The sequence below is a fragment of the Poecilia reticulata genome, chromosome 6 (assembly GCF_904066995.2).
Source record: "Poecilia reticulata chromosome 6, P_reticulata-male-v2, whole genome shotgun sequence".
NCBI lineage: Eukaryota > Metazoa > Chordata > Actinopteri > Cyprinodontiformes > Poeciliidae > Poecilia > Poecilia reticulata.
The window spans coordinates 29640995-29654005 of NC_088835.1; the positions used below are offsets into that span (position 1 = coordinate 29640995).

Sequence of the window (13011 nt, forward strand, 5' to 3'; positions counted from 1 at the left end):
CTTGGTAAGATGTTGTGTTTTTGCAGTGACATCAGAATTTCACAAATTGAGAACCTGTAATGTTTCAAATCCAGAGTTTGCAAACTGTAGAAAACATATTCCAGTGTGAGAAAGTTTGACGTGAAGGTCGCTCTGAACCGAGCAGAGAGATGTTGGTGTTTCACTCATCCTACCTTCCCTGTCTCTCTTTCGAAGTCGACGTATTCCCGTGATGGCACCTGCCTCTGGTCGCCATGGAGATTGGCTGGGAAAAACTGCAGGGAGAGGTTTGTTCCCGTTGCCACGAAGGCCTGCAGACAGAGAGAGGACGACATCAGGATGGACCCAAAAGTCTTAAATCTGACATTCTGCTGGGTTTTTAGGAACTTGAAGTTGTGGGCTTGGAGACAGGATTCATTCTGGAAACTTCGTTTGGGAGATATTTTCCCGCCGGAATGATTTGGGATTCCTCTAGAAATAATAACTCATGACTGATCTGGAGATGCTTGAAAGTAGGGTGTGTGTTTAGCAATTATTTTTGAAAAGTTGACCATGACAAGAATTTTGATTTATTATTCAGTAAATCAAATCAAATAAAATAAAAAGTGTATTACCACAGGTGATATTTTTTATGTAAATCCCAAATAAAAGTAACTTACAAATAATTTTTTCAGCAAGCTTTAAAAGTTTGCTTAGAGCCTATAATTCCTTAATATTGGAGAAAACGTACTAGTTTCACTACAATATAATACGGGAAAAATGTCTTGTTGTAACTGCATAAATTTGCCAGTGGTATGAGTTTCTTTTGATCATTTTATTGCCTTAAAACAAGATGCTATTTGTTGCTGAAAAGTTACTTGAAAGTTAGTTTTGTTATATTTAAAGTGTAATGAGAAATTTTCACTAGAAACTAGACCAAAAATACTTGGTAAGATGTTGTGTTTTTGCAGTGACATCAGAATTTGACAAGTTGAGAACCTGTAATGTTTCAAATCCAGAGTTTGCGAAAGTTTGCAAACTGGTTCAAGCATTCAGTGTGGATAAGATGCACTTAAGAAAGTTTGGTTCTTTTCCTTTGATTTTGACATGGATTGGAACATTAATAGAGTTATTATTTATTTTTTTTAAATCCTCTTTCGTAAAAATGGCGTGCTGTTTAGAAAGAAGCAACGTGTCCGGTCGTGGTTCTGACTGCTCACAAAATGAAACGGTTGCTTTCGTTCCTCAACAACACTCACACACACAAACATATAATCAAATCACACAGCAGCTTTCGCCGTTCCTTTCATTTCTTCAAAATGGCTTTGTGCCATGATGAGATGCATCTCTCTCCAGATGCACAGAAACACAAACCAAATGGAAAAAGCAACAGAATGCATTTCTGTCCGGCAGCCATGAAGCGATAAATTACAGAGAAGCAGCAAATCCAATTACAGAATTTGAGTTTTTCTCGGTCTCGCTGTGTCTGTATGTCTTTTGTCTTTGCGTGTGATATATGTTGCTGAGACGGATCGATACTAAGGGCATTAGAGATGGGACTGAAGATGGAAGCATATGAATTATGCACCCTGTCAAATGTGGAAGACTGAGAGGATGAGAAGGAAAAAGTGAATAAAACAGAGGAAGGACAGAACAACACTGAACAGATGAGAAGAAATTAAAGGGTTCGAACTCAAAGAACGCCCGAGTCATCATTTCTCCTGGATTTGAAGTATTGGATTACAACCATCTGATTCTAATTTGCTGCCTACTACTGCTGGCAAGAATGAGACGGAGCGGAAAGCCAGGAAAGAGAGAGGAGCGATGGAGGGAAAATGAAGGGAATAAAAATAAAGGGGATGAAATGAAGCAGGACGAAGGTTGGAAAATAAAGCGAGCTGGATCTGAGGACGGGTGAATAGGAACAGAAAGAGGAAATGGAACGAAAAAGACGAAGAGAGGAAAGGAAATGAAATAAAAGAAGGGCAGCAGGAGGGAGCGAGCACAGAGTCATGAAAATCAATAATAGTTTAGAAGGCGACTCATCTCTAATGAGCTGAGCTGAAGATAATTTAGTTCAAATTATTGTTCAATTTATCAAATCAATCCTGAACGCTTAGAGCCGGGCTGTGAGTCCCCACACTCAACCCTTCCTGTGTGTGTGTGTGTGTGTGTGTGTGTGTGTGTGTGTGTGTGTGTGTGTGTGTGTGTGTGTGTGTGTGTGTGTTTGTTTGTCTGCAGGAGGGAAACTATTTAAAACACAAACCTGCAAATACGGCAAACCAATTTCACATTTATTAGGCCTGCTTTATGCAGATGTTTTTTCTAAAATATCCACAATTAAAGAGTTCATTTATCTCCTTCACAAACTGAAACACGTCACATGGTGTAACACACGTTTCAAACTTTATATTCATGATAATTATGATGATTAAAGCTAATTTAACATTATATTATAACAGACAAATAAAAAAAAAATACATTTAATGCAGAAATGTGGGCTTAATGAAAAGTATGTTTAATATTGTAATACTTTAATATAGCTGAAAACTTTAATAATTATCTATTATATCTAAAATCAATCTTGTTTACGTTTAAGCTATACCATTTTTAATATCAATAAATAAAACCACAGTGAGTCTTGAAGGGATGGAAAAGGAATCAATACGTAATTATGCTATTTTTGATTTACACTGAATATGACTAGTTCTCTGTGACTCTTTCTAGCTGAGAGTCTCAAAACTTCACCTACTGCGTTTTGGTTTATGTTTGGAAGTAAAATATCTTTTTGCAGGATGTGATATTTGATGTGGTAACTATGAGCAACCATTTTGTTTAGGAGGAACAGATCCAGCCCACTTTGTTTAAAAAAGGAGGGAAAATCAGTAAAGTTAAAGAAAAAGCTAAACTAGTTTGCTACGGAGTAACTTTACTCTACAATTTGTTATTAATCAGCAACAAAAAGCTGAATATTGGTTACAGTGATACGTTCTGAATGCTAATGTTTAAGTTACTCGATAATAAGCTTAAAAATATTATATTAATTATATTCACAAAAAAATCTGCTTCTAAATCTGATCCCTGGCAGATTGGGATATAAAATAAAACTAATTCAAGCACAGAAAGAGGAAAAGCATCTTTCAAAAGATGAAAAATATCATGAAAAAAGACTTTCAGTTTTGAAAAAAGATTTTATTTTATTTAAAGATGGCATCTTTAGCCTTTTCATTAAACCAGAGAAAAACCTTTCTCATTTTCGTTCACATCCAAGTCAGGACTCAACGTCAATATTTCTTCCAATCAGGAGAAAAAATGTTTGGAAAATTAAAAATGACTTTAAGCCTAAATCTGGAGTGGATAATTTTGTAACTTTATGGATCCCACATTTCCAGAATGTTTTCTTTGCTCTTTCCTGTTTAACTGCTCCAAATATTTCACTGGGAGAAATTATCCGGTAAAAAATGCCAGTAAATATGTTGCTACTTATTTGTACAGCAGGATCCTATTTCAGATTATACTATTTGATATTTAACAACACTTGGATGTTTAATCTGTGTGTTTGGAATGTTTTCATTTTAAATTATGAGTCATGTTTTCCTTCTGTGTTTTTATTCAGGTGTTTAATTAACTCTATGTACAGATTGATTCAGCTAAATTGCCTCCTTTCAGTCAGAGCCGTGCTAACAGGCTAGCAGTTTGAGTCACGTACATCTTTGAATTCAGTGCAGAATATCCCAGAGGAGCAGGTCTGTGCGTTACTGTTGCTGTTTCAGTACCTGAACATTAAGTGGGAACATTAGTCATTATGACTCGACTGCTGCAGTCGCTGTTGTCCAGGTTGCTTTACTTTGACTCAAGTTTTCTCAGCTGTTTACTTTTCTGCCTCACAAAGCAACATTTACTGAACTGCAGCAGTTAGTTGTGTATTCTGGGGGCTAAAATGTGCTAAAGTATAGATGATAATACATAGAAACCACTATGTTGAGATTTATATCTGGGTTTATAAGCTTAGTGATTTGTTGAGAAGTAGAGTAGACGTCTCTGTAGGATTTAAAAACTCAAAAGAGGATAGAAAACTAAAATATTCCAGTAAAATATAGTTTTGGGTGATGTTTATTAGAACATTTTTGTTTGTGTAGTTCTTAATTTGTTTATTTTGTCTTGACTTGTTAATATTAGAAAACCTCTTTAAAGAATAAATTGCTTATCTCAACTATATCTGTCTGCTCTGCATCCCCAGAACCAGAACCAAACGAGGAGAAGCAGCATTCAGCTTCTATGCACCACAAATCTGGAACAAACTTCCAGAAAACTGTAAAACAGCTGAAACACTGAGTGCCTTTAAATCTCAACTTAAACCCACCTGTTTAGAGTTGCTTATGGCTAAATTAGGGTTAGACTGTGGGTTTTGATGTCTTTGATGTTTTTTTGATCTCTTTAATGTTTTTATCTTTACTTTTTAGTTTCTTTTTATTTCCCCGTTTTAATGTTTTCTTAAAATCTTTCCCTCTCTCACTGTTTATTCAGTGTCACATGCTGTTTTTATTTTAATTATGTGAAGCACTTTGAAATGCCTTGCTGCTGAAATGTGCTATACAAATAAAATTTGATTTGATTTGATATCATTGCAGCTGCTGTCAAATAAGGATAATAATAATAAAATACATTTCCTAGTAATTTAACAGAATTGAGTTAGTTCATGGGTGAAAGTTTAAATGATAACTATAACTTGTTACAAAGCTAATATTTTGTGTGTAAATAAATAACAGAAATAAATCCTATCTAACAAAAAACTTGATGAAATAAATAACTGACTAAAGGGATAAAACCGACAGTTTAAATCCAAATCATTTTTCATTCTGAACAAAGACGATAATCAAAAGTTTCAGGCAGAACTGCGACTTCAACTGGCTAAAAATAAATGAAAAAAATCTGTTGTGGTTTTAAAATTTTCACCACATTTGTTTTGAAATCGGTAAATAAAGCCCAGGTTACGATTGTCCAGATAATTTGATCCTTCACAGATTTTTTCGTCTGACCCTAATTAATATTGAGAAATGGTCCTCAGCCGTGTTTACTTCACAGATAAATCTGCAGCATGATGTCACAGCTGGAGGTTTATAAATACAGACAAGCAGACGCATCATGTCCCTCTAAAAAATGGTGCAAGTCCCCCACGCTCCACCTCAAACGCCCCGCTGACCCGTCCTGCAGGTCGGTGGCTCTCCACACACACACTTTTCGGGACACTGAGATTCTCTCACTTTTAATAACAAAAATTTTTTGAATGATCTCAAACTTTAAAACAAAAATGCATCAAGTTCATTAAATTTAAAGGCAGCGATTAGAATTAGAGAATTAGAAATCCTTTATTGTTATTGTACAAGAAAGCACAATGAAATAAAAAAAAGCAGCTAAATAGTAAAAAAAAGAACTAAAAAATGGATATAAAAGTTTGGCAAAAGAAATAGAAACAACGTTATATTCAATATAATGGAACTAGAGATTGACATTAATATCTGTACATATCTGTAAATTCATGTGCATCTGTAAATTTGTAATTTAGTATATTAATATGCGTGTTTAAAAAAAAACATTTTAAGTCAGGAATGTTTTTCTGTATACGTATCAGCTGATAATAAACCTCAGATATTGGTATCGGTATCAGCAGTGAAAAAAGTGGATCTCTAATTAGAAATGTTGCACTTGATATGTATTGATGTCGCATGAAAAAATATGTAATTGTTCAGAGTTTGGATGAATTTGCAGTATTTATGGCAGAAATTATTTTTTAAGTTTAGTAAAACTGGTTTAGTAGTTATTTGTAAAACATATCAAACATAAAATTTAATCACTTTGATTTTTAACACAAACTTCAGCCAACTTTCAGAACAACCATATTAAATGTCTCTTTTAGCTTTTAGCATACTGCTGCACAGATTATAAGGAAACTAGGTCTGATATAAGCTGGTTAGTTAGCCAGGCTGTCTGCTCTGTTAGAACCTGCAGTCAGCTGAAAAACAGACAAGCTGCTGATTCTCCACCTTAAAAAGTGATGGATGACGCTCCTTCAGGTTCTGGCACATGGGAAATATTTTCACTGGTGCCGAACGTTCAGACCGAGCAGAGCATCCATCCCTTCGTATCGGCTTCATGTGAAGCCAGAGAGAGCTGTGGTTTTTAAATGGTGGGAGGCAGATTCAGCCCAGATGTGTCTCTCCTGCCACTAAATATTTCTCTGCAACGACACCAGCTATCTGCTGGCTGCAAAGTGAAAATCACAACAACAATATTCTGGTGAGGCACCCTCAAACAAAAGAACTAGATTTGACTCAGATATATGCAACGTTTATGAAGTTTCATTTTCAAAAATGGTCATATAAAGAAAGCAGAGAAAGTGCTTATAGATGAAGCCACATTAGCTTTTAAATAAAAGCAGTTTTTGTTGCATCATGCTATTTTCACATCATGAGGATCTTATTTATTTTCTCAATAAATCATTTAATGATCACTAACGTCTTTCCTCTATGAAAACAGTTCCTGCTGCAGGTAATCATGTCAGACTCATCCCAACACCTCATACATGGCAGCTTAATGACGGCCTAGTTAAAGCCCAACTGGGACCAACATGTTTGTGTGATCACACGTTTACATGAGCCATCGACTGCATTATTATGATGATGATGATGATGATGATAAGCACAGCAGGAGAAGATGAAGATAAGAAGTTAAAGCTGGTGTGACAGAAGTTTATTTAAATTCAAATTAAACAAAGTATGACGCTTCTTATCAATGCGATATGGAAAGATTTTAAATTCAAGCCATTAAAATAATTTCATTTCTAATTCAGTACATGAGTTTGTGGATGGATGCCCAAAACGCTGCCAGAAGAGTTTCGTTAAAATTTTACCGAAGGTGTTGGTTGAGCCAGCCGTCATCCTCCCAGAGCAGGAATGAGCTGTACTATAAATAATATATACGTTTAATAAAAGCTAATAACTGTCAGACTTGTGGTTGAGAATATTTCAGCGCTGGAGCAAGATCTGAAGTTTGTATCCAGCTTCAACTTGTTTAGCAACAGCATTAAACAAACTTTGCCTTCTTTAGCCCTCAGGCTTTGACTGTGAATGGCAGCTGTGGTTGCCAGGGAAACAACACGCACTTGTTTTAACATTTTAAAAGTTTCACTACAGCTTTCACAGCAGCAATTCTTATTTTAACATTAGCAAAAATGATCTTCATAATCTGTTGAGGTTGACTCATTTAGTTTGGTGTCTTTTAGTGGTTAAACTGATGTTTTACTCAGAAATGCTGATTAAAATCTACACAAAATGAAAACAATATTCTAACAGGTTATTTTAACGGTGCTGTGGTCTCAGAACCAGTTCACAAGAAACTTCCTGATCAAATTCAAACAAGAAGCTGCCACAGGTGTAAAGATTATTATGAGGTCAGATGTTTGGATGGAATAAACAAGAAGTAAAGAATTATACACTGTACTGTTTATCCAGAAAACATTCAGTTTTGAAGCAAGTCCTACTTATAAAATGTGGTACATTAAAATTATAATTAGATTTCATTCCACAGACAACTGACATCTATACATTTTAAACAGAAATACGGCAGGATTATGCCACGTTTTAACTAAACCAAGCAACTCCAGTTCATACTACGAATATGAACGTTTGTCTTTGTAAAAGTTCTGAATTATGTGGAATAACTGAGAGCTTGTTTTCCATCAGTTTTCCCCTCTGCTGTTTGGCTCAGGCTTCATCACAAGTACAACGTTGTGCTCTTGTATTGGAACTTAATTCAAGTTTATTAAAACTCCAAAAAGATTATGTTACATGTAATATTTGAATCTTAAATGTTTGTTTTTAGTGGCTGTAGTCAGAAAATCTTCATATTTAACATAAAGGCTTGAAAACATCACTGCATATCTATAAAGTGTTTCACTTTGTGATTGAGTTGCTGGACCACATTCACTTTTTAATAATATTGTAACTTATTGACTGCAAGTAGATGAGACCCTGGACTTGATTCGCCCCGTACTTTGTGTCTAGCACCGCCTCTGAAGGCTCCAAATCCAAACATGCAGAGTTCCTTCCTCTTTGCTGGGTGTCATAAATGGCGCTCAGTAATCTGCACCATCCCGCTCCGTTTGTACTTGATTGCACTGAATTAAATAAATCTAGTTTTGGACTCACGACTTCTGATCGTCCGTCCCTGCAGGCGTTCTGGAAGCGGGCTTGCCTCTCCTCGTGGGGCCGGTCCCTGAAGCCAGTGTATTTAATCTGCACAAGAAACAACACATCAATCCCCAAACATACACAATTTAACTCACAAATCCTTATTTATGGGGAAGAAATTTACAATTTCATGTAAAAATTTTGGGTATTGTTTTTGCTATTTTCAGCGAAAATGTAAAACAAAAAAGTTAAAGCTGCACAAAAAATAAAACACTGAACTTGAAAATTGAATAATAAAAAAAATAACTTCTTAAAAGAGTGAAGAAATGTAAGAAATAAAATCTTTAACTTAGAAATGATGAATCCAGCCACCGTTTGTGAAGCATCTGTAGTTAATATCTGTCCCTGACTTTAATCAGCATGTGCAGAGATGAAATAAAGGCGGATGAGGTGAAGCGGAGCTCTGCCCGCCGCTTTCTTCTCTTTATTTCCGCCGTCTCACTCACCTCACACTCTCTGCTTAACTTGCGGAAAAACTCCTCATTCTCAAACTTGCTCCTCTGGTCCGGGACTACCCGCGGCATCTTCTCCGACCCTGCGCGGCCACTCGAGCCCGTTTCCTCCTGATCCCGCACACTTAAAAGTTCCACAGTGCGTTTTTTTGCCGACCGTCCCGCACTGAGCCTCTCTCTCCTTCTCTCACTTCTCTTCCGTGTCTGTTTGTCTGTGTTTTTTTCCCCTCTCTCTTCCCTGTGTGGAGCAATGTGCTCCCTGCTGCTGGCCTCAGTGATTGGGACTGATGGTCTGCCTCAGTTTGGTGCGGCTCCTGCGCGCTCCGGGTCGCCTCTGGCTCCAAATGGCTCTCAGAAAGTGACCCGCTGCGGTACATAAAGCTCACTTTGGCCTTGAGGCTCCCCCTCCACCTCCTCCTCCTCCCTCCTTTCCTCTTGTCTCTCGACGAGCGCCTGATCTTGAGCCACAAACGAGCGCTCTCAGGTCTACCTGCAGCTTTCCGGGCGATTCTCTTCTCGTTTGGATTCGTGCGTAAAAATGGTTTTTACGCACGAATAAACGACTAATTAAGGATTAATGGTCAACCTCAATTAAAGTAATAAATTTTACGCCTCAAAGATGTTTTAGGTTATTATGAAAGAGAAAAACAAAAGTTAAACATTTATTCGTCATGTATCATAGCAGAAATTGTTTAAGAATACTTTATCGAAGATAAATAAATAAAATGAATAATTTATGTCGCACATCCTGAAGGCAACAAGAACAAGGGCATTTCTTCTTTGTTATCAGCTTCAGCCACAAAGTTCCTCTGCCTGTTTCCTTTGTGACACCTTCTCCGCAGCTGTCAGTGTTGAAAATTACGACGCTTTTGCCGGAGCTTGAAGGCGTCAACAGTCTACTTCCTGGCTCCGCCGAGTCGCTCTTGTGACTGTACACCCAAAATACCGCCCCCACCCCACCTCCACCCCTCGTCATTCACAATACTATCACAACCACACGCTGCAGCCACTGCGCATGCGCGCTTCCGACCAGACCGCAGGAACTTTATGGGAACCGTATGTGTGAAGTGAAACAGAGAGGAGGAAGCAGACAGACTGAGTTTGAATTTTAAAAATCCCATAATAATCCTACAATATTCCGGAAAATACACAAAATGTGTTCTTTATGTCTTGTTGTAGTTGTGGGTCATAGGTGAGTTTTCAAACTTTGTGATTACAAACTGAGATGTAATCGCAAAGATCCAGATTTCCTGTAAATAAACCAATCATTTTACACACTCAAAATTCACTTTTTAGAGCATAGTAACGTTTGGATCAAATTGAAATGGACTTTTCTCTGAAAATTGAAAGAAAATTCACCTGCAGCACGATTGAATCGTACAGATTCATATTGAATCTCTGGGGTTTTGTTTTTGTTCAAAAAACAAAAGTGTACTTTATCCAAGATTTCTATTCCTTTAGACAAATGAGGATAACCCAGATGATTGTGTAATTTCTTTGTAATCTTCTGATTATTTCCTAGCCTTGAAGGTAAACAGAGACACACCTGTGGATGAATTGTAAGGCAACACCTCAAATAGATGCAACATCATGAAAAAGACCTGGCTGAATCAGCTGAGAGTGTCATCATCCACAAGGAAATGAGTTCTGTACTTAGACGGGCTGAAAGGAAGCAAGAAGCCATCACTCAACAAGAAATCTAAGAACACAAATTAAAAGTTGCACAGTAGAGATAAATACTTAAATTTTTTGAGACATGGCCAAGGCGAAACCTGGAAGAAAACTGGATGCATTCAGGCAGACATGGAGGCGGCATCGTCACGTTGCCACGTCAAGGAGTCCATGTAGATCTGCTGTTTGCTTTCCACTGGCATCTTCAGCTTTTCTTTTGAGTGACTGGTCTTAATCTACTCATCTATTATTATTTTTTAACACAATCCTTTTGTAAGCTAGCTGTACCGGCGCACTTTGAGCTCACGTCCCCTTCCAGGCCTGTAGGGGGCGCCCGCGGACCAACAGTGGTCTGTGAACCACAGTTTTAGAAAGACTGGAGATTGTATGGACACAAAAGATCTAGAAGCACAATTACTGGAAATAGTGTGAAATACAAAATCTACAAAAAATAAAAAAGCAAATTATAAAATTATAATTTTGAACAATTTCATAAATTACCTTTGAAATTCCATAAACTGATTTATTTGCTGCAGATGCTGCAGTTTCTGTCGAATAAACTCATTATTTTTACACCACAAAATGCTGATTTGGTAAAATATGATTAATATTTAAGTCTAAACTTATATTTGAGTGTATTTTCCAGTCTGCTGATGTGCGGCGCTCTTGACAGTAACTCCAGTGAGTTATGGTTGTTTGATCCTGCAGTAAGCAGACAGATAAAAACATGTTTCCATCACTCAAACAGACTAAAAGTGACTGTGAGACTCACAGACATTTTTTTGTTTCTTAATCTCTCTCAGAAATCTTTATTAAACCATGAACATGAGCCAGCAGGCTTTCAAAGTGTTCACATTCTGGTACTGCGTTTCTTTGTCGTGACATGTTGTGTTGTTTGTTTTGAAGGTGTTTGTCGGGCTGTCTGCCTCTGTGTGTGCTGGCAGATCAGAAACCTGCGTTCAGATCAAACAGGAGAACTTCTGATGAAGCTCTAACTGCGTGGAGGTTTGAGAGTTTGAGGGTTTCTTCTAATTTTAACTGCGGCAGAATTAGCGGGGCTCTAAAACTTTTGGCCTAGTTGCGGTGCATCTGTGCTGAATGTTTTAGTGATGACTTTTCACGCTCAGAAACAAGGCCTCAGGCAACAGCATATGCTCTCAAACCTTTTTATGGAAAGAAACGCTCCTTTTATGACGCCCGTGTCATTGATTTCTACCAAAGCTCAGTCATTCAGATAGCCTGGAGAATACTCCCTCCTTCACACAGAGCTCGCTTTTTTACTGCCGTGTGTGTGTGTGTGTGTGTGTGTGTGTGTTCTGGTTGGAGAGTCAGGGGTGATTAAAAACGGTAGCTGAAGATGTAAAAGGTTTCATTAATTAGTCAGAAAGTCTGTGGTTGCCATGGGAAATAGTTCTGACATTCAGTCTGGTCCAATCATCACAGGACAGTGGACTCGACCTGGAAAGTTTTCTCCTTCTGCGTTTACTTGAGCAAAGCGTAACTCGGTTCACATTGATTTATATGTCAGACTGCTCTGAGACGTCTGTACTTTGTTTTATTAGTAAGCAACAAAATACAACAAGTGCACTATAAAACTATATTAGTTTTATTGAACTGCATACATTTCAACTATTTATAAAAGTCAAATTAAATTAAACATAATGCTGAATGGCAAAAAAAACAAAAAAAAACCTTTTCATTAAGCTCACATTTATGTTTTTGAAAATAATTTAATTGGTCTGATTTAATATTCTAATTTTAAACTTCATATTTTCATTATCTGTAAGTGGAAAATCATCATAATTGACAGAAATAAAAGCTTTTGAGCGTCAATCTGTGTGTGTAATTAATCTATTAAATGTGTTTCACGTAGTGATAAAGTCTGTAAAATAAACGCGCTTTTCAATAATATCCTAATGTGTTGAATTGGACTGTTGTGCCATGATTATAATTTAATCTGATTAACTATAGAAAAGTGAGACATTTAGCTTCTTCCATTCACTTTTCCCTTCTGGTACTAGTGTAATACATTGCCATGTTTTTCTGTTTAGGTTGGAAAATGTCCTGATTTATTGCATAAAATCTCTACAAACCCTAAAACATCTCATCGAGTATTCAGACTACTATATGAAGCATTTAAATGTTTTATAATTCAAAAGAGATCTGAATCTAACTTTAATTAAAAGTGATATTTGTCTCATGCTGATTGCAGTTTGTATTAAAACAAGTGTTGAAACATCCTTTAGTTTCTTCCTACCAGCTGATCTCATATCTTAAAATTAATTTGCTAACTGAGATTCTCAATTTTGATGATCTGTTAACTTTTTCTGTTCTTCTAAATTTACTGTAACCGAATAGTGAAAGGCTCGTCAGCGGAGGCGGAGCGTCAGAGTTGATTTCAGTGAAATGACCTTAATAAAGAATGACTTCACGGTAAGAGTGTCGGATCATCGTCTCCTCTGAGGGAAACTTTCCGACTCCTGGACTATCTGTGATGAACATCCAGCTTTAAGCTCCAGCTGGTTTAGAGGAAATATATATTTGACTCAGTTTTAGCACGTTTCTTTGCTATAGAGTATAAAACTCCAATCATGATTCACTGTAATTGTAGAAATGCCCTAAAATTGTTTCCTGGTAACAATGAAAGAGTCACATTTATGTAGGAATAATAATAATAGTTG

General features: G+C 36.9%; 1 protein-coding gene across 4 annotated transcripts in view; it reads right to left on the reverse strand.

The window, feature by feature from the left end:
- Window positions 1-9281, reverse strand: part of cbfb (core-binding factor subunit beta) — a 40605-nt gene extending 31324 nt beyond the window's left edge. For 2 of the 4 annotated variants that reach the window (XM_008412510.3, XM_008412509.3), the window contains exons 1-3: window positions 8654-9281; window positions 8166-8252; window positions 174-290 (exon numbers count right to left, since the gene is read on the reverse strand). In XM_008412510.3, coding sequence (XP_008410732.1) covers window positions 174-290; window positions 8166-8252; window positions 8654-8731 — 282 coding nt within the window. In that variant the 5' untranslated portion in view covers window positions 8732-9281. The remainder of the gene's footprint in view (window positions 1-173; window positions 291-8165; window positions 8253-8653) is intronic. The other 2 variants (XM_017305512.2, XM_008412511.3) reach the window with 2 other exon arrangements.
- Between the last annotated feature and the right edge of the window lie 3730 nt (window positions 9282-13011).